Source organism: Mesoplodon bidens (genome assembly GCF_964165515.1).
Source record: "Mesoplodon bidens genome assembly, chromosome: X".
Taxonomy (NCBI): domain Eukaryota; kingdom Metazoa; phylum Chordata; class Mammalia; order Artiodactyla; family Ziphiidae; genus Mesoplodon; species Mesoplodon bidens.
This window is the reverse complement of record NC_138163.1, coordinates 47883669-47911460: the sequence shown is the minus strand read 5'-3', so window position 1 is coordinate 47911460 and position 27792 is coordinate 47883669. Positions and strand designations below refer to the sequence as shown.

At 35.2% G+C, this 27792-nt stretch overlaps 1 protein-coding gene across 5 annotated transcripts in view; it reads right to left on the bottom strand.

Moving 5' to 3' along the window:
• Positions 1 to 3641: 3641 nt before the first annotated feature.
• Positions 3642 to 27792, bottom strand: part of RBM41 (RNA binding motif protein 41) — a gene marked incomplete at its 5' end in the record, with an annotated part of 64515 nt that continues 40364 nt past the window's right edge. For 3 of the 5 annotated variants that reach the window (XM_081221481.1, XM_081221482.1, XM_081221480.1), the window contains 2 exons: positions 3642 to 8951; positions 10905 to 11052. In XM_081221481.1, coding sequence (XP_081077607.1) covers positions 8785 to 8951; positions 10905 to 11052 — 315 coding nt within the window. In that variant the 3' untranslated portion in view covers positions 3642 to 8784. The remainder of the gene's footprint in view (positions 8952 to 10904; positions 11053 to 27792) is intronic. The other 2 variants (XM_081221483.1, XM_081221484.1) reach the window with 1 other exon arrangement.

Sequence of the window (27792 nt, the reverse complement as noted above, 5' to 3'; positions counted from 1 at the left end):
CAACTAAGATCTGGCACAGCCAAATAAATAATTTAAAAAAATATATGAAGCAAAGGTCCATATCAATATGCATAGATCAGTCTCATTCCTTTTAATGCCAACATGATATTTTATCATATGGTTGTGCTACAATTTGATTACTTAACTAATAAGTCCCCTATTGAGGAACTTTTAAGTTGTTTCAAGGTTTTTCTTATTACAATACTGCAAAAAATATTCTTGTGCATATATATATATATATATATATATATATATATATATATTTGAGCACACTTATAAGTATTTCTGTATAACGGACTTCTAGAAGTAGATTTTCTAGATCTTCACAATTAAATTTTTAAAAGATACTGCCGTATATTAACGCATGTTTGTGGAACCTAGAATAATGGTACAGATGAACCGGTTTACAGGGCAGAAGTTGAGACACAGATGTAGAGAACAAGCGTATGGACACCAAGGGGGGAAAACCACAGTGGGGTGGGGATGGTGGTGTGCTGAATTGGGCGATTGGGATTGACATGTATACACTGATGTGTATAAAATTGATGACTGATAAGAACCTGCAGTATAAAAAAACAAACAAACAAAAAATCAACTAATACTAAACTGTCTTTGGGTTATTTGTATGGAAATATGTTAATATAAATGTTTTAGAAATTACATGAAATTCCTAAAAATTTTATATGTTCTGGTATAATGTTATAAGTCATAATTCTAGTTATTACTTTAAAATGCATATCTCAGAAATAACTAAATTTCCTCATCAATTGCATTATTATGAACTTTCATCAAATCTATAACCATGGTCATTTTTAAGTCTTTTGTCATTTACAGACAGTTCTGGGTGTACTTTGATGCTTTTGCAAAAATGTTCCTGTAAAAGGGTTTCATCTTCAAGGAACTCATGGAAAAGACTCTGACAAGTACAGGTTTCTGGTAACTGACTATACTGCTGAACTGAATGAATAAGCATTTTCAGAACTCTAATGGAAAACTGACGAATTCATAAAAGTGCTAACAAAAGATCAAGACAAAAAAATTAATTACATGGGACTCAGTGAACTGATGAGGATGATTATATTTTTTGTGACTTTCTGTTTGAATAAAAAAAAATCCCACAAGGACTCAGAGGCAAGAAATATACAAATCAATTTTCACTGCAAAGTAAAGGAGCTGTTTACAGTGGAGGATTACTGGACTGAATGTCAATATTATGACATAGTATGAGTGTGTTTCGTGTTTGGTAATTGCAATCATTGCTTTTGTTGTGGTCATCCATTTACAACGCTTGGTGTCAGTTTATCTCTTGTAAAAATAAAATACAGTGTGTGTGTGTGTGTGTGTGTGTGTGCGTGAGAAAAAATTGGGGGTTGCCTACATTTAGTGGTAAGAGCTTTCCTTTTTCCTGTACTCTGTTTTTTTTTTTTTTTCTGGGTAGACAATCTATTCTTCACTTACACTAAAACTTTCTTATGAAAGATTATTTCTTTGCTGAAATTGTTTAGTTTAGAGGCCATGTAGACTTGCTTATTTTGTTTATACATCCACGCTTCGTGAATAAAGCTGCCATGTTTTATTATCTAAAAAAAATGATACTGCCAAATTGTCCTCCTAAAGGGTTATACTTATTTATACTCTCATCCAATGTGTATGAGAGTGTCTATTTTCCATACCCTTGGAAACATTTGATGTTATCAATCTTTATAATATTAACCTTCAGACAGGTTATACAAACATGACAGCTAGTGCCCAGATCTTGGTTTCTAAATACTTTATTTTTTTCCCAATAAATGGAACTAGGGCACCATGTAGAAATGGTTGATTCTATCACGGGTAGGGAATACACAAGATGAGCCTGGAACATCTTGTAGTGCCAGAAAATAAGGAAGTAATCAAAAAATGGGGACATGTCAAAATGACATAGAAGCTTCCAATGGTCAAAGCTGGAACAAATTTGAACAACAAAACAATGATAGTATTAGGTTATAAGTCATAGAATAAAATAAACATCCATTAGTCTATGCTGTTATAAGTAAATGTGTAAATAAATGGGAGAGAAGGGACATTTTCCTCAGAGAATTTCAATGAATACATACAGATAAAATGGAAGAAACAGAAAATCACCATTAGGTAAACACCACAGCAGTAATTGTCACCATAAGAACCATTAATGAATGCTAAATTTGGTGGGCAAAAGTATGATGAGAAACAGAATATTTGAATGGTCTCAATGTGTCTTCCTACAAGATATTCATTAATTATAAAGAGGAAAATAGTTAACTTTAAAGTGAAGCATAGCAGACAGTATCTTAACCAAATGATCAAAGTTAACATCACCAGTATTAAGACATGTCAGCAACAGGTATCTCCTGATATGATGCACTAAAAAAGACACAACACCATTTCGGTGGCATTCTCAACAATGCATAACCTCAATCTAATCATAAGAAAATGTCAGACAAACCTCAATTAGGGGCATTCTATAAAATAATTGACCAGTGAGAACTGTCACAATTGGGGACAGATTAAGGATATATGATAATAAAATGCAATGTGGAATCCTGGATCATTAAAGGACATTAGTGAGACAAACAGAAAAAAATCAAATAAGGTCTGCACACTAGTTCATAGTACTGCATCAGTATTATTTTCCGGGACTTCCCTGGTGCTGCAGTGGTTAAGAATCTGCCTGCCAATGCAGGGGACACGGGTTCGAGCCCTGGCCCGGGAATATCCCACATGCCGCGGAGCAACTAAGCCCGTGTGCCACAACTACTGAGCCTGTGCTCTAGAGCTTGCGAGCCACAACTACTGAGCCCATGCTCCACAACTACTGAAGCCTGTGCACCCTAGAGTCCGTGAGCCACAACTACTGAGCCTGTGTGCCACAACTACTGAAGCCCGTGTGCTCTAGGGTCCACCTGCCACAACTACTGAGCCCGTGTGCTGCAACTACTGAAGTCCACACACCTACAGCCCGTGCCCTGCAACAAGAGAAGTTACCATAATGAGAAGCCTGTGCACTGCGACGAAGAGTAGCCCCGCTCGCTGCAACCAGAGAAAGCCCTCGTGCAGCAATGAAGACCCAACACAGCCAAAAAAAAAATCATTTTCGTAGTTTTGATAACTGTACTATGGTTATGTAAGATGTTAACTTTGGGGAAGCTAGATGAAGGATATATAGGAACTCTTTTACTATTTTTGCGACTTTTCTATACATCTCAAAAGGTTTTTTAAAAAAGATGCAGCAAAAAAAAAGAGAGCTAATTGTCCTAATTTGTACTACTACTCTGAACATTTTTCTTAGTTTATCAGTCATTTATATTTCAGTTTCTCTATAAATTTTTTCATTTACCCACTTTTTAGTTGGATTCTTGACTTTTGTATATTAATAAAACTATATGCATTCTATGTTAAGGAAATTAGCTCCTGTGTGTGGCAAATTATTTTCCAGTTTGTCTTTTGATTTTTTTTTATGGTGGGTTAGTGTGTATATGTGTATATAGATTTTTTAAACTGATGATTTCTGCTGACCTGTGGACAGAAAATAAGGAATAGTAGCCAAGTGACTTTAAGTCTTCAATAGTGATCAAAAGACCACAGAATAGGGACAATAGTTTATGGAAATGACTTTGAGAAACTTTTTCTTTCTTCCATTATAAGTTACATTTATTTAAACATTTACATACAGTAAAATTCTTCCTTTTGGTGTACAATTCTAGGAGTTTTGACAAATGCATACACTCATGTAATTATAATCAAGATACAGATAATTTCCATTATTAAAACAAATTCTTATGCTACTTTTTTGTAATCAGTCTCTCATTTTTAACCCGTCACCCACTGATTTGTTCTGTTCCCATATTTTCATCCTTTCCAGAATGTTATATAAATGGAATCTATCAGTAAGTAGCCTTTTGAGTTTGGCCTCTTTTTACTTAGCAAAATGCATTTGAGATTCGCCCAAGTTGTTGCATGTATCATAGTTCATAATAGTTTTTATTGCTGAGTAGTATTCCATTGTATGGATATATCACAGTTTATCTATGCACCAGTTGAGGGACATCCTCCATTTTTATTTTCCTCTATTGTTAATGGTCTGCAGGTCTAGTAAAGGGCAGAGGTGAGATTTTATACCCAACAGGAAGAAATTTCTTCTGAAAAGTCCAGCTTAGAAGTATGCTCCTGGGTAACATGTGCAAGAGGTTATACCAGTATAACTTACTTCTTGTCCTTTAAACTATATTTAAAATTGGAGTTAATCCTAAGTGAGCAGTATATCAAAGGAATAGATGTTTGTCCTGAGTATAGTTAGATGATATCCTCAGAGCAGGCCTGACAAATATTCTGGAAGCCAAGTCACTGGCAGAATATTAAAATTTTCTTTATTTAAAAAAATACTGAAAAAAGTAAAAATCAGCCCAAATCACACTTGAAAAATTTTATAAAGCAAGTCCCCTTTCAGCCTATCCAATCCCACCTCTAAAAGGTTTACAGTTTGGTATGTGTATTTCCCAGTTTTTTCCTAAGTTTATTCAGAAATATCTATATATACATATACCATACATACACAAATGCTTTTGTTTATAAAAAAGTATTCTATATGTATATATATATATATATGTATATGTATATATATATGTATATACACACACACACATATATATATATATATATATATATATATATATATAAAACTTTTTAACTTATTACAAAATCCTGGACATCATACAGGTCAGAATGCATTAATAGATATATCCCATTATTTTAATGCCTGTATAGTATTCCACTAAATGCATGTGCCATAATTTATCCATTCTCATACTGATGGACATTTCAGTATTTGTATGTGTGTGTGACTTTATTAAAATATAATTCAGGTAAGATAAAATACACTCATTTAAAGTGTACAATTCATGATTTGTAGTATATTCAGAGTTGTACAATCATCACAATTTTAGAACATTTTCATCAAGTTCTAAAGAAACCCCATACACTTCAGCTATTACCCGAAGCCCTAAGCAACCACTAATCTACTTTCCGTCTCTGTATATTTAGAATCATATAATATAGTCTTTTGGAGTGGCTTCTTTCATTTAGCATGTTTTCAGGGTTCTTCCATGTTGTAGCATATATCAGAAGTGTTCCCTCCTCTTCTACTTTTTGGAAGAGTTTCTGAGAACTTGCATTAATTCTTCTTTAATGTTTGTGAGAATTAATCTAAGAATCCATTTGAGCCTATGCTTTTCCTTATGGGTATTTAAAAAAATTACTAATTAACCACTTTACTTATTACAGGTTATCTTCAGATTTTCTTTGTCCCCCCCCAACAATTGGTTTCAGTAGTTTGTGTATTTCTAGGACTTTTTCTACTTCAAATAAGTTACCTAATTTATTGGCATAAAATTGTTCATGGTGTTCCTTCATAATTTTTATTTTAAATTTTTATAAGGTTGGTAGCAATGTTCCCGCCTTCATTTCTGATCCTAGTAATTTGAGTCTCCTTTATTTCCTGGTCAGCCTACTGAAAGGTTTATCACTTTTGTTGGTCTTTATACAGAACCAACTTTTGGTTTTGTTGACTTTTTATTCTCTATATCATTTATTTATCTAATCTCTTATTTCCTTCCTTCTGCTTTTTCTAGTTAGTTTCCTTCTCTTTTTCCAGTGTCTTAAGGTGTAAAGTGAGGTTATTGATATGTTATCTTTAAGTTACAGGCATTTGTACTTATACATTTCTCTCTAAGCACTGCTTTAGGTGTATCCCAGAAGCTTTGGCATTTTGTGTGTTCATTTTCACTCATCTCAAATTAATCTTGTAATTCCTTCTTTAACCCACTGGTCATTTAAAAGTGTGTCTAATTCATATTTGTGTTTCCCAACTTTCTGTTATTGATTTCTAACTTCATTCCATGTGGTCAGAGAACATACTTTGCATGGTTTTAATCCACTTTAATTTATTGAGGTTTGTTTTATGGTAGGTGATATGGTCTATCCTAGAGATGTCTTGTGCACTTGAGAAGAATGTGTATTCTGCTCTTGTTAGGTGAAGTGTTCCATAAGTCTCTTTAAGGTCTAGTCGATTTATAGCATTGTTCAAGTCTTCTATTCCCTTGTTCATCTTCTGTCTAGTTCTTATTGAAAATGGGGTACTTAATTCCCCAACTCTTATTGTATACTTTTATATTTCTCCACTCATTTCAGTTTTTGATTCATGTATTTTGGTACTCTGTTGTTAGGTGCATATATGTTTATAATTGTTATATCTTTCTGATGGATTGACTTTTATCAATATGTCACTCTTTATCTATAGTGACATTTTTTGTTTTAAGGTTCATTTTAAATAGACTTTAGATAATAGTATAGCCACTCCAGCTTTCTTATAGTTGCCATTTGCCTGATATTTCTCTCTATCCTTTAATCTTCAGTCTGTATCCTTGAATCTAAAGTGTGAATCCAATAAAGAGCATAGAGGTAAGTCTTGGTTTTTTTTCCAGTTTGATGATCTCTGCCTTTTGATTGGATTGTTTAATCCATTCATATTTATTATTAATATAGGTGTACTTACGACTGCCATTTTACTGTTTCTTTTCTATATGTCTCAAGTTTTTGTTTCTCCATTCCTCTTTTTGCTTTCTTTTGCATTGAACACATCTTAATTCAATTGGCTTCAGCCTATATACTAACTAAATTCCAATGAGATATAAAAACCTTATTCCTATATAAACCTATTCCTTTTCTCACTTTTTGTGGTATTATTTATTATCATTATTATTTCTACATTACAAACCCAACATCATTATAATTATTCCTTAATATAATTTTATGTCTTTTAAAGAAGCTGAGAGAAGAAAGAGCAAGTATATATTTACAACTTTTTTATATTAACCTTATTTCCCATTTCCTATTTTCTTCATTTGTTCCTATGGATTTGAGTTACCATGTTAGAGTCATTTCTTTAATCCAATACAGCTTTGTTTCCACCCACTTCCTTTGTCTTGTTATTGGTAAATATATTACAGTTTTATATGTTATAGATCCAACAATGCAACTATATACATATTGTCTTATAAAATAGCTTTTTAAATCAATTAAGAAAGGAAAAATGTATTTTGACTGTCTTTTATAATTACATAATTACCTTTACCCATGCTAATTTTTTAGATGTGTAGATTCAAATTGCTGTCTGAGGTCACTTGCTTTCCACCTGAAGAACTTCCTTTAATATTTCCTGTAAGTCAGGTCAGACAGCAACATAGTCTCCCAGTTTTTGACTATGTGGGAATGTCTTTATTTCATCTTCATTTTTGAAAAACAGCTTTATTGAATATAGGATTCTATATTGACAGTCTTTTTCTTTCAGCACTTTGAATATGTTTTCCCACTGCCACCTCCATTGTTTCTGATGAGAAGTCATCTATTACTCTTATTGAGGTTCCCTTGTAAGTGGCTTCAGTTGTCTCATGTTGCTTTCAAAAGTTTCTCTTTGTCTTTGGGTTTTAGCATTCTTATTATGGTATGTTTGTTGATTTCTTCTTGTTTATCCTAATTGGGGTTCATTGAGATTTCTCAGATGTGTAGATAATGTTTCTCATCAAATTTGGGATGTTTACAGCCATTATTTATTGGAATATTTTTTCCGCTCCTTTCTTTCTCTGATATTCCCATTACAAGTATGTTGGAGTGCTTAATGGTTCTTTACCCCATTAAATTTTCATTCTTTTTTCTTTCTGATCTTCAACCTGGATACAATTATCCCATTAAACATCACAACCCAATGAGGTAAGTAGTATTATTATCCTCATTTTTATAGATGAGAAAACTGAGGCTCAGATTAAGTGACTTGCCAAGGTCACAGAGTGGTAAGTATGGCTGTGAAGTTCAAACAGGTCTGACTCCAAAGTTTGGACTACTTCCTCTATATCATATCATCTTTCTATTCTCCAGCAACCACAAACAAACAACTGGGGGATTTGGGGTAGGCTGCCTTTCTTCTAGAGAGCTCTTATTTCTACCCCTCTTTAGTATTCTTTGCTAGTATGTTCCTCTTCTAAAATTAATATATCTAATCCCTAACATGTAATAGACAATGATTCAATGTTTATTGCTTTGAATTCAATCATTACTCAATGGTAGCTAGCTTAAATGACTATGAGAACATTAATGTTTTGATCTAAATTCTTTCATTAGAAAAAATATAAAGCTATTTGAAGACAGTGATAACCTAATAGGGAAATGTCCATTAAATATGTTGACTAACTTATGAAAACTACCTACTGTTACTGCTGATAGGTCTCATTCAAGAGCATTTGTTGATGTTTAGGCCTGGAGTCTTGGTCATTTATTAACTAGGAAAATAAAATTAGGGACAAATGGGCTCTAGAAATAAATATTTCAACACTTAAATAGTTTTTTAGTTTTGTATGTATAGGAGCCAGTCTTGAAAGAATGTTACCACTAGGGACAAATATTTAAGACCTCATATAAATTATAATGATTAAAAAAATGCCTGGAAGTAATCCACTGTAATTTATCCTGAGAAAATGATACTCTTTATTCCCTACCCTCCATACTCATTATATTGTCTATCCCAGAGAGTGTTTGATTACAGAAAATGTTTTCTACCAATTCTTTCCAAAAGCTGAAAGGGATTTTAATTCAGTTTTCTCTCCCTCAGTTAGCTTCTCTTCTTCAATTCCAAATAAATTGCTATCTATATACAAATCCTAGATCCTAGATTCTGATGCAAGAAAGACCTCCTGGGACTCGTAATCTTTATGTCTTCTAGCTGCCACTGATTTCTGTAGTATTATCTGTAGTAGATGATATTAGAGAAGCAGCCTGGAGATCTGACTGCTGCCTTTTGTTCTTTCCAAATTCTATCACCAATATCTTCCCATGTAGTTTATATCCATTTACTAGACGCAATGCTTGCCATGCTATTTCTGTATCTAAAAGAGAAAGAAAAAACATCAGTTTATATGTGGCTTAATTGATTTTATTCCAAGTCTAGTTTATGTTGTTTTGCCTTGGAGTTCAGTGTAGGCTATAAGGCCATATAATTATTTGATTTTATTGTGTTTTATACAATCTCAAATTTGTAATAACTCAGCAAGATTAAACTAATGGCTAAGAATAACAACAATAAAATCTTAAAATCGATGTTTGAGAGCTTGTCCTAATTCAATGATATATGTAAAGAAACAAGGATACAGACAGTGTGCTAAAGAGGGTTAAGCTATAATTAATAATACACAAACCTCTATCTTAGATAACAGATTATAGGTACTGTAAGAATGAAATCATTTTCAAAATGGGGAAACAAATAAAAGAAGTTATCAGGGTATTGAGGACACTTTGTTACTTTTTCCTTTTGATCAGAGAGTGGTTGTAGGACCCCTCATTAGGATAAGTAAGTTTAAGAATGCTTGCAGGCATATGGAAGCTTGAGGTGTAAGAGTATATAGCATATAGCAGGAGGATTTGATTTATGGGTCTCAGAGCCTGGATGTGGGAAATTAGGAAGGAATGGAATTACTGCCTAGAGTCTGTGAAATCATAAGTGGACAAGCAATGTTTTTAGATTGAACCAATTTATGTCTCACATATGTATGCACTACAAATTTTCAAATGCATGTATAATTACTAAAACAGCTATTTATTTAGAAGTACTTAGTGTATAAAGCCTTTTTATTGCATATCTTTTCAATTAATGGATCATATTAGGTGGGGGTGTATGAAGTAATTTTATAAGTTTAAAAAGGGTTCTCACACTTGAAAAGACTAAAAATCACTAGCGTTGAGGATCCACAAACCTTCAATGAGATAGGAAAGATGGTACAATGCTGTATGAAAAGAATGCAGGGGAGTTTGGCACTGCTCATGTGTAAAAGCACTTCCCTTTAAATAGATTACTAGGCTGTATATAAATGATGATACTTTAGGGATAATAAAAGGCACAGCTTCTACCCAGCCTCCACCAAAAAAAGAAAGTCTGGTCTGTCATAGAAACTGAAATTCCTATACAGGTATAACTTGTTTAACTGCACTTTGCTTTATTATGCTTTGCAGATATTGCAGTTTTTTCCCTCAAATTTAAGGTTTCTAGCAACCCTGCACTGTCAGATGATGGCTAGCATTTTTTACCAAGAAAATATTTTTAAATTAAGGTATGTACATTGTTTTTTAGACAAAATGCTACTGCACACTTAATAGACTACAGTATAGTACAAACATAACTTTTACATGTGCTAGGAAACCAAAATATTCATGTGACTTGCTTCATTGGGATATTCACTTTATTGCAGTGGTCTGGAACCGAATCTGTAATATCTCTGAGATATGCCTGTATTATTCCTCCCTTTGGTTTAGGATAGTGAAATCATGTATTAAGATGCAAATAATAGTTAAAAGAATATATCACCTACTAGTTAACTATGAATTACTAATGAATTAGCATAGTATAGCATAATAGCATAATATCTTGTAGTCTCTTAGTCCTAAAGGAATAGGGCATAATGCAAGTACGAGTGTTCTGATCAGAATACCAATATATTAATAATTAACATAATTATAACTTGGACTAGAAATACTATTTTCAGCAAAGTGAAAGTAAATTTTGATGGCGTGAGTAGGAAGTGCCAAGACTGAGGAAAAGTGAGGACAAAGGTGTAAAGTGGTCGTGCACTGTCAAAGGAGGAGAGGAAGCACAGAAGGGAAAGTAGAGAAAAATTAAAAACATGTTTTCCTTAGTTCTCTTCCCTTCCTCCCATGTGCTTGGCCAAGCACATACTTCTCATGTGCTGCAGAGAAATCAAAGTGCTATATCTAAACGACAGAGGGGATAAGTAGTCACGAATGAACTTATGCTACAACTGAGTAATTATGCAGATGAAGCTACTTACTGGGAAAAGTGATAAAAGCCTGCCCCCTCATTCGTCCAGTCATCATTCGGAATTGAATTGGAGGTCCTTTCTTCTCCTGGAACCGAGCGAATAATGAGACAAGATCTCTTTCGGTCACCCGAGGGCTAAGGTTCTTCAGGTATAACACCTAATATAAACCAAGGATCACCAGAAATAACACATTAGGGAGGTAAGACAACTATTTAATTGTGGTAGGGATTAGTTAGTTTCAGATAAAGATGGTGGATTGAACACATGCATCTAATTTCAATCCCTCCAGAAAACTCTCCAAAAACTATAGAGACTTTTTTTTTAATACAAACTGACAAGGTAAGGAAGAACAAGGAAAGGAGGCAATAGCAACAATATTCTGGAAGCTGGAAAATAACTGAACGAGTGTACTCAAGAAAGCTGAATCTTAAACCAGCAGTGGGGAAAACCAGGAACTAACCCAATCTACACCTAAGAATCCTCAAACAGTTTAGAAACTGATATATTCAGGTGTCTCTGGAAATGGTTGTAAAGAGCTGGGGTTAAGATAAGGTGGGTAGGTTGAAAACTCTTGAAAAATAGGTTAGATCTTTAAACACCTCCCCTATAATATGCTACTGGGTAAAGACCACTCCCAATCTTGGTGAATATTGGAGGTTCATTCTCTGAACACAGGGAGAGCTAGATACAGTTGAGGATGTGAATACTGTTCCTAAAAACCAGGAGATTAAGAGAAATAATGTATTCTGAATGATGAGGATACCCCAAACACTTCCTCCCATTAGGCTCCCACAATGCTGGTGGTACCCTCCCATGCAAGAGTTTTGAAGTCTTCTCTGGGGAATCTGATTACCCCAAGAGGAAAGATCTAAAAATGCTGATTTTGGATGGGGAATTTCTCCAAGAAATGGATGAGCCAGATGACTTTAAGTGAAGCTCAAAGTCAATAAGGATCACTCATTTGCTCAGAGCTTCCAATCTGTTTTTGGCCCCTACTCATAAATATGAGCACAGATTATCAGGCATCTGAGAAAAGCCTCTAATGTGAAAGAGAACAGAAGAAACAAACAAATGAAAGCAAATGGGAGAAAACAGAAACTATGCAAGGACAAAAAAAAAACCTTAAAAAAGCCATCACTAATACCCTCAGAGAAATAAGAGAAAATATTCCATCTATTACGAATGGGATGCTATAAAAAAAGAGAAATATTCAAGAAAACAAAAAAGAGCTCCTAAGTGTGATTGAACTTAGTTCTTATCGGCTTAAAACAGATTGTTAAAAGATGTTTTGGGTAAGTTCAATTGTAATTATAAAGAAAATACCTATAGAGGATACACAAAAGAAAATGAGAAAGGAAAAAAGCACTTCACTACCAAAAATTCATTGAAATACAAAGGAGGACCTCAAGAAAGAAAAAGAGCAACAAAAGAGCTACAATACAGAAAACAACTAATAAATGGCAATAGTAAGTCCTCCCTATTAATAATTACTTTACCTATAAATGGATTAAACTCCCTAATCAAAGATGTAGAGTGGCTGAACAAATAAAAACCAAGATCTGACTATGTGCTGTCTGCAAGAAACTCACTTTAGATTTAAGGCCATACATAGGCTGAAAATGAAAGGATAAAAAAATAAATTCTATGCAAATTGTAACCAAAAAAGAGCAGGGTTGGCCATGCTTATATAAGATAAAATAGACTTTAAGTCAAAAACTTTCAAAGGAAACAAAAAAGGATATTATATAACGATAAAAAGGTCAATTTCACCAGGAGGATATAACTACTATAAATATATATACACCCAACATCAGAGCACCTAAATATATGACGCAAACTTTGAGAAAACTGAAGGAAACCAGAAAGCAACACAATATTACTAGGAGATTTCAATACCTCACTTTCAATAGCAGAAGAAAAACTAGAAAATTCACAAATTTGTGGGAACTAAACAATACTCTAGAAGAACTAATGGGTCAAAGAAGAAATCAAAAGGGAAATTAGAAAATACCTTGAGACAAATGAATATGAAACCACAATATACCAAAATTTATTGGATGCAGCAAGATCAATACTAAGAGGGAATTTTATAGCATTAAGTGCCTAAATTAAAAGAGGAGAAAGCTCTCAAACAACTTAACTCTATACTTCAAGGAACTAGAAAAAATAGAATAAACTAAGCTCAAAGTTATCAGAGGGAAATAATAAAGATTAGAACAGAAAAAAATGAAACAGAGATTAGAAAAATCATAGAAAAAAAATCAACCAAACTAAGAGCTGTTTTTTTTAAAAAAGATCAACAAAATTGACTACCTTTAGTTAGGCTAAGAAAAAAAAAGAAGACTCAAATAAAATTAGTTGTGAAAGAGGACTCATTACAATGGATGTCCCAGAAATAAAAAAGAATTATGAGAGACTACTCTGATAATCATATGCCAACAAATTGGATAACCTAGAAAAAAGGATAAATTCCTAGAAACATAAAACCTACCAAGACAAAATCATGAAGAAATACAAAATCTGAATAGATATATAATTAGCAATAAAATTGAATCAGTAATCAACAAAGAAAAGCCCAGGACCAGATGGCTTCACAGGTGAATTCTACCTAACATTTAAAGAAGAATTAATACCAATCCTCCTCAAACACTTCCTAAAAACTGAAGAGGAGGGAACACTCCCAAACTAATTTTATGAGGCCACCATTACCCTGACCAAAAGCAGAAAAAGACATTACAAGAAAAGAAAACTACAGGCCAATATCCCTGATGAATACAGATGCAAAAATCCTTAACAGAAAACTAGTAAACTGAATTAAAAAGCACATTTAAAGGATCATACATCATGACCAAATGGGATTTATCCCTGTGATGCAAGGATGGTTCAACATATGAAAATCAGTCAATAAGATATAACACATTAACAGAATGAAGGATAAAAATCACAAATCATCTCAAAAGACATCAATGGACAGATATCCCAGACAGAAAATCAATAAGGCAACAAAATGACACAATAGAACAAACAGACTTAATTGATATTTTCAGGACATTGCATCCAAAAAAAACAAAAACAAAAACCACCAAATCAAACAAAACAACAACAACAACCAGAATACACATTCTTTTCAAGTGCACACTGGAACATTCTCTAGGACAGACCACAAACTAGGACACAAAACAAGCCTCAGCAAATTTAAGAGGCCAGGGATTATTCCAAGCATCTTTTCTGACCACAACAGCAAGAAACTAGAAATCAACCACAGAAAGAGAAACGAGAAAAAAAAATGATTACATGGAGATGAAACATGCTACTAAAAAAGCAATAGGTCAAAAACAATGAAATCAAAGGGGAAGTTAAAAAATACCTTGAGACAAATGACAATGAAAACACAACCATACAAAATCTATGGAATGCAGCAAAAGCAGTCCAAAGAGGGAACTTCATAGTGATAAAGGTCTTCCTCAAAAACAAGAAAAATCTCAAATAAACAACCTAACCTACCACCTAAAAGAATTAGAAAAAGAAAAACAAACAAAACCTAAAGTCAGCAGAAGGAAGGAAATGATAAAAGTCAGGGAGGAAATAAATAAAATAGATATCAAAAAACAATGGAAAAAAATCAATAAGCCAAGAGCTGTTTTTTTGAAAATGTAAACAAAACTGACAAACCTCTGGTCAGGCTCAATGAGAAAAGAGAGAGAACCCAAATAAATGAGAAATCACAACTGATACTGCAGAAATACAAAAAAAAACATAAGAGAATACTATAAACAATTATATGCCAACAGATTGGACAACCTAGAAGAAACGGACAAGTTTCTAGAAACATACAGTCCACCAAAACGGAATCAAAAATAGATAGTTTGAACAGACCAATCACTAGAAGTGAAATAGAATCTGTAATTAAATAAAACTCCCTGCAAACAAAAGTCCAGGACTGGATGTCTTCACTGGGGAATTCTACCAAACATATAAAGAATAACTTACATCAATCCTTCTCAAACTCTTCCAAAAGACTGAAGAGTAGGGAACACTACCAAAGTCATTCTATGAAGCCACCATCATCCTGATACCAAATCCAGACAAAGACACTACCATAAAAGAAAATTACAGGTCAATATCTTTGATGAACATAGATGCAAAAAATTCTCAACAAAATATTAGCAAACCAAATCCAACAACACATAAAAAGGATCATACACCATGATCAAGTTGGATTCATCTCAGGGTCACAAGGATGGTTCAACATACGCAAATCAATCAATGTGATAGACCACATCAAGAAAAGAAAAGACGAAAAACACACTATCATCTCAACAGATGCAGAAAAAGCATTTGATAAAATTCAACATCCATTCATGATAAAAACTCTTATCAAAGTGGGTATAGAGCAAACATATCTCAACATAAGAAAAAGCTATTTATGATAAACCCACAGTCAACATAATACTTAACAGTGAAAAGGGAAAAGCCTTCCTACTAAAATCTGGAAGAAGACAATGATGCCCACTTTCACCATTTCTATTCAACATAGGACTGGAAGTCCTACCCACAGAAATCAGATAGTAAAAAGAAATAAAAGGTATCCAAATTAGAAGGAAAGAGGTAAAACTGTCATTATATGCAGATGACATTATACTATATATAGAAAACCCTAAAGACTCCATACAAAAACTACTAGAACTGATAAGCAAATTCAGCAAGGTAGCAGGATACAAGATTAACATATAGAAATCTGTTGAATTTCTTTACACTAACAATGAAATATCAGAAAGGGAAAGTTAAAAAAATATCCCTTTAAAAATTACATCATCAACATCACTAATCATTAGAGAAATGCAAATCAAAACTACAATGACGTATCACCTCACACCAGTCAGAATGGACATCATCAAAAAATCTACAAACAATAAATGCTGGACAGGGTGTGGAGAAAAGGGAACCCTCTTGCACTGTTGGTGGGAATGTAAATTGATACAGCCACTAGGGAGAACAGTATGGAGGTTCCTTAAAAAACTAAAAATAGAGTTACCATATGATCCAGCAATCCCATTCCAGGGCATATATCTGGAGAAAACTCTAACTCAAAAAGATACATGCACCTCAGTGTTCATAACAGCACTATTTACAATAGCCAAGAAATGGAAGCAACCTAAATATATATCAACAGATTAATGGAAAAAGATGTGGTATATATATACAATGGAATACTACCTAGGCACAAAATTGAATGAAACAATGCCATTTGCTGCAACATGGACGGACCTAGAGATTGTCATACTAAGTGAAGAAAGTCAGACAAAGACAAATATCATGATATCACTTATATGTGGAATCTAAAATATGATAAAAATGAACTTATTTACAGAACAGAAATAGACTCACAGACACAGAAAACAAACTTATGGTTACCAAAGAGGAAAGGCAGGGAGGAGGGATAAACTAGGAATTTGGGATTAGCAGACAGAAACTACTATTTATAAAATAGATAAGCAACAAGATCCTACTGTATAGCACAGGGAACTATATTCAATATCTTGTAATAAACTATAATGGAAAATAATCTGAAAAATTATATACAGTAAGTCCCCTACATAAATGACTTCCATTTCAAGAGTGTGTTCTAAGTCCAATTTGTTCGTAAGTCCAACAAAGTTAGCCTAGGTACCCAACTAACACAATTGGCTATTTAGTACTGTACTGTAATAGGTTTATAATACTTTTCACACAAATAATACATAAAAAACAAACACAAAAAAATAAAGAAAACATTTTATACATTACAGTACAGTACCTTGAAAAGTACAGTAGTACAGTACAACAGCTGGCATACAGGGGCTGGCATTGAGTGAACAGGCAAGAAGAGTTACTGACTGGAGGAAGGAGAGGAAGTGGGAGATGGTAGAGCTGAAGGATCATCAGCAACAGGAGATGGAGGGCAAGCTGCAATTTCACTCACGCCTGACGTTGATGACACAGGTTCTGGTTCCTTGCTGGATTCAGTTCTATCTACCCTCTTTAAAAAAATGATCTAGTGATGTCTGGGTAGTAGCTCTATTTTTCCCATCATAGATGACACGGTAGCACTCGACTGCATTCTGAACGGCTGCTGCAACCTTTGTGTACCTTTCTACTTTCGGGTCCTATGCCTCAAAAACTAACAGTGCCTCCTTAAATAAAGAAAATCCCCTTGCCATTTCCTGCATCGTGAATCTTTTCGGTTCTCCAGTTACTTCTTCCTCTTGTCTCTCTTCGTCCTTTCTCTGGGCCTCCAATTCCATCAGGTCTTCATTAGTAAGCTCCTCGTGCTGCACAGCAAGGAGTTCAATGAAGTCGTCCTCTTGCAGATCTAGCTCCAGCTGCTCGTTGAGGGTCACTACATTGCTGAAGACCTCTTTGGACTCCTCATCCACCTTCTCAAATCCACGAAAATTGTGAACAAACTGTGGGCCAAGGTTCTTCCAAACCCCATTCATGGTGATGGTCATAACCTCACGCCAAGCAAAGTCAATGTTTTTTATGGCCTTGTAGATGTCATAGTCCTTCCAAAATTGTCGCCAAGTTGCTCCTGATTCGTCACTCACCTTTACTGCCTGATAAAAAGTGTGATGTAAATAATATTTCTTGTAGGTTGCTATAACTCCCTGGTTCATAGGTTGGATGAGCGATGTAGATTCAGTGGCATATGAACTACTGTACTTTGATGTTGGGATGAAAATCGTCCATGAATGGGGGTTGGCTTGGACACTGTTGAGCAGCAAAAGAATGCTGAATGGGACATCCTCCTCCAAGCAATATTTCTCTACCTCTGGGATAAATTGGTGGAAAAACCAGTCCTGGAAAATGGCCTATGTAACCCAGGTTTTGGGGTTACTCTTCCACACAATAGGACGAGAGCCCTTGGCTATGTTTTAAGGGCTCTTGAGTTCTCTGAATGATAAAACTAAGCGAGGCTTCAGCTTCATATCGCTGGAAGTACTGCCACCAAACAACAGAGATAGCCTAACCTTTGCTGCTTTATAGCTTGGCATCAACTTTTCCTCCTTACTGATGTAACTTCGGTCTGGCTTCCTCTTCCAGTACAGTCCTGACTCATCCACATTAAAAACCTGCTCAGGTAAATACACACCTTTATCGATAATTTCTCGAAACATTTCAGGAAATTCCTGGGCAGCTACTGTTATCTGCACTCACTGCCTCGCCACTTACTTTTACCTTGTGAAGGTTGGCTCTAGCCTTGAACCGATAAAACCAGCCATGGCTGACATTAAAAGATGCACCCTCGGATTCTTCCCCGTGTTTCTTCTTCAAGTCTTCATAAAGGCTTTTAGGTTTCTCTTAAATCAGCATTAAGCTGAGTGGGACTCAACGCAGATGCCGATCCTGCATCCACACACTGAGAAGTTTCTCCATCTCCTCCATCACTTTTCCACGCTTCTTTGATATTATTGTTGACATCATTGGCAGAGCAGACTTCATATGTTACATGATCTTGTCCTTGTTCTCCAAAATCATGCTGATGGTTGAAAGGTTCATGTTATAAGAACGAGTGACATCTACCATTGTTCTGCCTCGCTCCACTCTCTCAGGTATTTTCACTTTTGTTTCCATCGTTAACACTTGGCGCTTCTTAGCAGTACCAGCTACATCACCACTGCTTTTATGCTTGCTTCCAGACAACCTGAGCTTAAAATAAAGATACTGTACTACTGTACACTATACACTACTGTAAAGTACACAAAAGCACAATCACTTGTAGAGGATGCATGCATGTGACAATCTACGCCAGACATGTGAACTAACTTACGTGATTGGACATGTAAATGCATGTTCGCATCTCTGAAAGTTCACAACTTGAAGGTTTGTATGTAGGGGACTAACTGTATACGTGTGTCTGTGTGTGTGTTTGTGTGTATAAAAAACTGAATCACTTTGCTGTACACTAGAAACTAACACAACATTGTAAATTATACTTCAGTAAAAAAAAACAGAAACATTAAAAAAAATTGAAAAAGACACAAATAAATGGAAAGACATCCCATATTCATGGATTAGAAATATTAATATTGTCAAAATGTACATACTACTCATAGTGATCTACAGATTCAATGCAATTGTTATCAAAATTCCAGTGACAGGGACTTGTCTGGTGGCGCAGTGGCTTAGAATCCACCTGCCAGTGCAAGGGACAAGTGTTCGATCACTGGTCTGGGAAGATTCCACATGTTGCAGAGCAACAAGCCTGTGCGCCACAACTACTGAGCCTGCACTCTAGAGCCCTTGCACCACAACTACTGAAGTCCGAGCACCTAGAGCCCATGCTCTGCAACAAGAGAAGCCACTGCAATGAGAAGCCTGCACACCACAACAAAGATTAGCCCCTGCTCGCCACGACTAGAGAAAGCCTGTGCACAGCAAAGAAGACCCAACATAGCCAAAAAAAAAAAAACCAACCAATTACAAATGTTATGAAAATAAAAGAAGTCCTAAAATTCATATGGAACCACAAGAGACCCCAAATCAACAAAGCAATCTTGAGGAAGAAGAACAAAGTACGATGTGTCACGTATCCTGATTTCAAACTATAGTAATCAAAACAGTAAGGTACTAGCATAAAAATAAACTGACATATTGACCAATGGAACAGAATAGAGGGCCTAGAAGTAAACCACACATTTATCGTAAACTGATCTTAGACAAGGAGGGCAAGAATACACAATGGGGAAAAGACAGTCTTTTTAATAAACGGTGCTTGGAAAACTGGATATCCAGTACAAAAGAATGAAATTAGATGCTTCTCTTACACCCTATACAAAACCTAACTCAAAAGGAAGTAAAGACTTAAAAATAAGACATAAAACTCTAAAAGTCCTAGAAGAAAACATAGAAAAATCTTGACCCTGGTCTTGGCAATAATTTCTTAGATATGCTGTGAAAAGCACAAGAAACAAAAGCAAAAACAGACAAGTTCATTACATCAATTCAAACCAATATGCATAGCAAAGGAAACAATCAGCAAAGTTAAAAAGCAACCTACAGAATGGGAGAAAGTATTTCCAAATCATGTATCTAATGAAGGGTTAATATCTAAAATATATAAGGGATTCCTGAAACTCAAAAGCAAAAAAAAAAAAAAGATGTGTTGGTAAGGATGTAGAGAAATTTTAAACCCTTGTACACTGTTGGTGGATATGTAAATTTGTACAACCACAATGGAAAACAGTTGAAAGATCATTAAAAAATTAAAAATAGAACACACATAATCCAGCAATCCCACTTCTGGCTATATATCTAAAAGAACTGGAATCAGAAGCTGGAAGAAATATCTGCATTCCCATGTTCACTGCACCATTGTTCAAAATAGCAAAGACATGGAAACAACCTAAATGTCTATTGACAGATGAATGGATAAAAAGAAAATGTGGTGTATAAATACAAAAAGGTATTATCCAGCCTTAAAAACGAATAAAATCTTGTCATTTGCTACAACGTAGGTGAACTTGGAACACATGCTAAATGAAATAAACCAGAAACAGAAGAACAAATACTACATGACCCACATATATCAGGAATCTAAAATAGTCAAACTCATAGAAGCATAGAATCGTGTTTACCAGGGGCTAGGAGGAGGGGTAATTGAGGAGGTGTTCATCAAAGGGTATACAGTTTCACTTATGCAAGGTGAGTAAGTCCTATAGATCTATTGAACAGCAGAGTATAGATAGTTAACAATACTGTATTGGATACTTAAAAATTTGTTAAAAGGATAGATCTTAAGTTAAATATTCTTATCAAAAGAAAAAATGGAGGGAGGAAATTCCTGGAGGTGATGGTTAAGTTTAGGGCATTGTATTGGTGATGGTTTCATGGTGTATATTTATCTTCAAACCCACCAAGATGCATACATTAAATATGTACAGCCTTTTTTGTATGTGAAACATACTTCAATTGAAGAAAAACTTAACCAAGGAAGTAAAGGACTTGTACATTGAAAACCACAAAACATTGCTCAAAGAAATTAAAGACAACACAAACTCAAAGATGTCCCATGTTCATGGACTAGAAGACATTATTAAAATGTCCACACTATCCATAGTGGTCTACAGATTTAATGCAATTCGTATCAAAATCCCAATGTTATTTTTTGTAGAAATAGAAAAACAATCCTAAAATTCATAAGGAACCAGAAGAGACCCCCAAATAGCCAGAACAATCTTGAGAAGTAAGAACAAAACTGGGGAGGCCTCACACTTCTTAATTTCAAAATAAATTACAAATCTACAATAATCAAAACAGTATGATACTGGCATAAAGACAGACATGTAGACTAATGGAATAGAATAGAGAGCCCAGAAATAAACCCACACATATACAGTCAACTGATTAATAAGGGGGGCAAGAATACACAATGGGGAAAGGATAGTCCCTTCAACCAATGGCGTTGGGGAAAGTTGATATCCACATGCAAAAGTATAAAATTGGCCTCTTATTTATATCATACACGAACATCAACTCAAAGTGGATTAAAGATTTAAACATAATACCTGAAACTCTAAAACTTCTAGAAGACAATATAGGGGAAAAACCTCATGACACTGGCCTTGGCAATGATTTCTTAGATATTACAGCAGAAATAAAGCAAAAATAAAGTGGGACTACATCACTAAAACACTTCTGCACAGCAAAGGAAACAATCAGTAAAGTGAAAAGGCAACCTACGGAATGGGAGAAATATTTGGAAACCATATATCTGATTAGAGGTTAATATTTAAAATATATAAGGAACTACCACAACTCCATAGCAAAAGACAACTTGAAAAAAATGGGCAAAAGACCTAAATAGGCATTTCTTCAAAGAACACATACAGAAAATAAATGTTGATGAGAATGTGGATAAATTGGAACCCTTGTGCACTTTTGGTATGAAAGGAAAATGGTACAGCTCCTACAGAGAACAGTATGGACGTTCTTCAAAAAATTAAAAATAGAACTACCATATGATCCAAGAATCCCAGTTCTGGTTACTTATCCAAAAAATTAAAATCAGAATCTTGAAGAGATATCAGAACTCACATGTTTACTGCAGCACTCACAACAGCCAAGAGGTGGAAGCAACCTAAATGTCCACCACAGATGAATGAATAAAAAAATGTGATATATACATACAGTGGAATATGATTTAGCTAGAAAAAAGGAAGGAAATCTTGTCATATGCTACAACATGGATAAACTTCGAGGGCACTATGCTAAGTGAAATAAGCCAGTCACAGAAGAACAAATACTGCAAAATTTCACTTATATATGGTATCTACAGTAGTCAAAGTCATTGAAGCAGAAAGTAGAATGGTAGTTTCCAGGGCCCGGGAGGATGAGGAAACAGGGAGTTGCTGTTCAGTGGGCATAAATTTCAGTCATGCAAGATGAAAAGTTCTAGAGATCTGCTGTACAACACTGTGCCTACAGTTTACAATATGTAATGTACACTTGAAATTTTGTTAAAGGTAGATCTCAGGTTATGTGCATTTTATTGCACTGGAGGAGAAAAAAAGAGATACATTGGCTAGCATAAGTTAAATGCTTTACAGCTTAAAAAAACTTGAGAAAAATTCGGACAGGAGCAGCAAAAGCAAAGAGCTAGAAAACAGAGCCTGCTTAAATGACTTACCATTGAAACATATGAGTAAATATATTAAACATTGCAATAAGCAGTAGACTCTTTATGTCTCAAAGCCTTTGAAGCTGGATGTTCACATATTTAGCATTTAACCACACTCATATCTTAAAGATAAGGGCATAGAATAACTGACTTGTGATTCACTTAAGTAATTTCAGGTGATCCAGAGTTTTGGCTCTGAAATACTCATTATGAAAGCATCATCAAATTAAATAACCAGAGAAAGGGAGAGGTATGTGAAACATACTGCAAGTTTCTCACCAAGTAGGAAAGATCCATACTAAGATCATTCCCTTTGATACGAACATTTTTTTAAAAATCAAGAGGACTTCTGGTCAAGGTGGCTCGGTCACTTCTTGCTTGGATGCATCTTCTCTGTTCTAAAAATATACATACATACATGCATACATACATACATACACATGGGTATGTATGTATGTATATGTCCACAACATATATATATATATATATATATATATATTCATATATACAAAGATACACACAAAGATACAGCTAGGCTCAAAAACAAGATTAATATTTCTGTGAAAGAGAAAAACAGAAACTCCAAGTGGTAACAGAGGATGAAGCTCTTCCTGGTATCCCTCTGCAATAAACAGTGTTGTTTTGTATTTTTTGAACTTTATATATGGTATTATACTGTATGCATTTTCTGCAGCTACCTGTTTACATTTTTAAAAAATACTTCATTTTTAGAACAGTTTTAGAATTATAGAAAAACTGAGTAGTACAAAGAGTTCCCATACACCCCACACCCAATATCTCCTATAATTAACATCTTACATTACTATGGTACGTTTCTTTAAATAAATAAATTAATATTGATACATTATTAATAACTAAAGTCCATAGTTTATTTAGATTTCCTTAGTTTTTCCCTAATGTCCTTTTTCTGTTCCAGGATCCCATCCAGGATATCATAGTACATTTAGTTTTCATATGTCTTTAGTCTCCTCTTGGCTGTGGCAGTTTCTCAAACTTTTCTTGTTTTTAATGATCTTGACATTTTTGAGGAGTACTGGTTGGGTATTTTGTAGGATGCTCCACTACTAGAATTTTTTTAAATTTATTTTTTGGCTGCGCTGTGTCTTCATTGCTGCATGCGGGCTTTCTCTAGTTGTGGTGAGGGGGGGCTATTCTTCGCTGCGGTGCATGGGCTTCTCATTGTGGTGGCTTCTCTCTTTGCAAAGCACGGGCTCTAGGCATGCGGGCTTCAGTAGTTGCAGCACTTGGGCTCAGTAGTTGTGGCACGCAGGCCCTAGAGCATGCAGGCTTCAGTAGCTGCAGCACATGGGCTCAGTAGTTGTGGCGCACGAGCTCTACAGAGCGTGGGCTTCAGCAGTTGTGGCGTGTGGGCTCAGTAGTTGCAGCTTGCAGGCTCTAGAGCGTGGGCTCAGTAGTTGTGGCGCACGGGCTTAGTTGCTCTGCGGTACGTGGGATCTTCCTGGACCAGTGATCAAACCAGTGTCTCCTGTATTGGCAGGTGGATTCTTAACTGCTGGACCACCAGGAAAGTCCCCACTACTAGAATTTTTCTGATGTTTTCCTATGGTTATATTGTGGTTATGGATTACTAGGAGGAAGACTACAGAGAAAAAGTACAATTTTGATCACATCATATCAAGCACACATACTATCAACATGATTTATGATTGATCTGTGCTTCGATCACCTGAGGCAGTGTTTGCTGGGTTTCTACACTGTAACGTTACTCTTTATTTCTTTCTGTATTTCCATACTGTATTCTTTGGAAAGAAGTCACTAAGAGTAGCTCAAAACTAAGAAGTCAGGAGTTATGCTTCCCTTCCTTGAGGTGGAGCATCTACATAAACTATTTAGAATTCTTCTTCATGGGATACTTGTCTCCTCTCCCCCATTTATTGATTCATTCAGTCATTTTATTATCAGTATTGACTCATAGATATTCTATACTTTGGGTTATAATCCAATATTAATTTACTTAGTTTGTTGTACATTCCCTGTTTTTGTTTGTCTGATAAACTATTTTTCCTCCAATTTTGAATGATTGTTCTTCCTGGATATAGAATTCTAGTTGGGTGTTTTTCCTTTCATCACTTTAAATATTTTACTCTACTCTCTTCTTGCTTGCATGGTTTCTGATGAGAAATCCAGTGTAATTATTATCTTTGTTCCTCTATAGGTAGTTTTTCTCTGGCCATTTTCAATATTTTCTCTTGGTCTTCAGTTTTCTGTGTTTGAACATGATATGCTTAGGTGTATTTTTTTGGTATTTATCCTACTTTGTGTTCTTTGCTTGGATTCTGAATCTGTGGTCTGGTGTCTGTCATTAATTTTGGAAAATTCTCAGCCATTCTTACTTCAAATATTTCTTCTGCTCCTTTCTGTTTTTCTTTTTCTTCTGCTCCTTTCTTCTTCTACTATTCTAATAATGTGTATGTTACACCTTTTGAAATTGTCCTTGGATATTGTTACTTTTTTTTTTTTTTGCAGTATGCGGGCTTCTCACTGTTGTGGCCTCTCCCGTTGTGGAGCACAGGCTCCAGACGTGCAGGCTCAGCGGCCATGGCTCACGGGCCCAGCCGCTCCACGGCATGTGGGATCTTCCCAGACCAGGGCACGAAACTGTGTCCCCTGCATCGGCAGGCGGACTCCCAACCACTGTGCCACCAGGGAAGCCCCTGTTACATTTTCAAAGTCTTTTTAAAATCTCTTCATTTCAGTTTGGGAGGATTCTATTGACATGTCTTCAAGCTTACTAATTCTTCCCTTGGCTGTATGCAGTCTGCCCATGAGCCTATAAAAGGCATTATTTCTTTTCCTTTTTCTTTTTTTTTTGGCCATGCCACATGGCTTGCGGGAATCTCAGTTCACTGACCAGGGACTGAACCTGGGCCATGGCAATGAAAGCCCAGAATCCCAACCACTAGGCCACCAGGGAACTCCCAAAGGCATCATTTCTGTTATAGTGTTTTTGATTTCTTGCATCTTTCTAGAGTTTCTCTCTGCTTACATTATCCATTTGTCCTTGCATGTTGTATACTATTTCTAAAAGACTCTTTATCATATTAATTAGTTATTTTAAATTCCATATATATGATCATTCAAAAACCTATGTTGTATCTCAGTTTGGTTCTGATGCTTGTTTTGTCTCTTGAGACTGTGGTTTTTCTTTTAGCATGCCTTATCATTTCTTTTTTGTTGAAAACCAGACACGATGCATAACATAATAGAAACTGAGATAAACAAGTCATTAATGTGAGGTTTTATGTTAATCTGGCTAGAAGCCGGGCTGTGTTTAATGTTTACTCTAGCTGTAGGTGTCAGAGGTTTTTCAATTTCCTCTAACATCCTTGTTTTTGTCTCCCTTGTTTTCTTTGGGTTTCCCTAAAAACGTCTTAGAGTCTGAGCCTTGCAGGTCTTTGGACTGTAATCCACAGTTAACATACTGAAGCCCTGCTGATGTGGTAGTAAGGTGTGGGGTTTGGGAAAACATTCTGCAATCCTATAATTAAGTTTCAGTCTTTTATTGTGCCCATGTACTCAGCCTGTAACCTTCACAAGTATTTCACAGCTTTTATTCTCTTTCTCTTAGATGAGACAGTAAGGCTAGAGGAGCCTGGAGTTGGATAATTTCCCTTCTCCCACACTAGAGAAGGCTTTGGTAAAGTTGTTTTACTTGCTGGATAGCTCTTTGTTAAGTAGAAGCTCTGGATGTATTTCAAATTGATTACTTTTCCTGTTACCATGCCAGGAGCAGGAGACTTTTTCTTGGCTCTTCACACTGACAACCCAGTGGAGCTCCTGGAGGTAAAAGTCATGAAAATGTGGGGGCCCCCATAGACTGTGGCCCCCAGGAGTTTGTTACTCAAACACTAATCTACACTCTGCTTCCTGCAATTTGTCAAAGTTACCGCTTAAGTGTTCCTACCAGTTTATGGCTCTAGTGCTTTCTGCTCCTGATAAGCAGATCTGGGCTGTCATTCTTTGTAATTGCCTGTCTCTCCAGATTTCAGGGTTGCAGTTTGCTCTCTGATGTCAAATCCCTGATGGGTCCAAGAAAAGTCATTGATTTTTAGTTTGTTCAGCTGTTCTTCCTGTTGTAAGAGAGCAGTGATGACTTCTAAGCACTTTACATGTTGGCACTGAAACTCAAAGTCTGCAACAAACTTTTTTCATTCAATATTGTTTGTGAGTTTCATCCACATTGATACCTGTAGTTCTATTTCATTCATTTTCTCTTCTGTATAGTATTCTATTTTATGAATATAACATGCTTTATCCATTCTCCTGCTTATGAACATGTATGTTGTTCATAAACAATGCTACTATGAGCATCCTTATAACATCTAATGTGCATGTGTAAGAGTTCCCCTAGGATAGATACCAAGAAGTGGGATTACTGACTTATAGTGTATGAGCATCTTTCATTTTACTAGATATTGCCACAATGTTCTTGAAAGTGGTTGTACTCATTTATATTCACCTAGCAGTATATTAAGAGTTCTTGCTGTTCCATGTGTTCACCAATACTTGGCACTGTCAGGCCTTTAAATGTACGCCAACATCCTGGGTGTTAAATGCTATCTCATTGTAGTTTATTTTGCATTTCTTTGATTACTAATGAGACTTTATAAGTTAATTGTCCATTCATGTTTTCTCCCTTGTGAATTGCCTGTTCATATCTTCTGGCCATTTTTATTGGGTTGTTTCTCTTTTTCTTATTGATTTGTAGGGAAAGATTTCCTTAAAATGTCTCAAAAAGCACAAACCGTCAAATAAAATACCGATGATTTAATTACGTTACAATGAAAGGCTTCTGCTTAACAAAAGACATCAGAAACAATGTTAAAAATATAAGCTACTCACCAGGTGCAGCAAGGGTTTGTATCCAGAATTTTAAAATAAAATCTATAAATAATATTGAAAACTAAATAATCAAAATCTATAAATAATATTAAAAACTAAATAATCAAATAATGGGCAAAGAAACAGAACAGGCAATTCACAGAAGGTTCCTGAAAGACTAATGAATGTATGAATACATGCATAACTTCATTGGAAATCAGGAACATGCAAATTAAAACCATGAGATACCTTTCAAACACATTAGACTGGCAAAAATAAAAAGTCAAAAACTTTAAAGTCTTAGCAAAGATGTGAAAGAGATTTCTTAAACCCTGCTCATGGAGGTGAAGATACACATACCCTATATCACAGTAA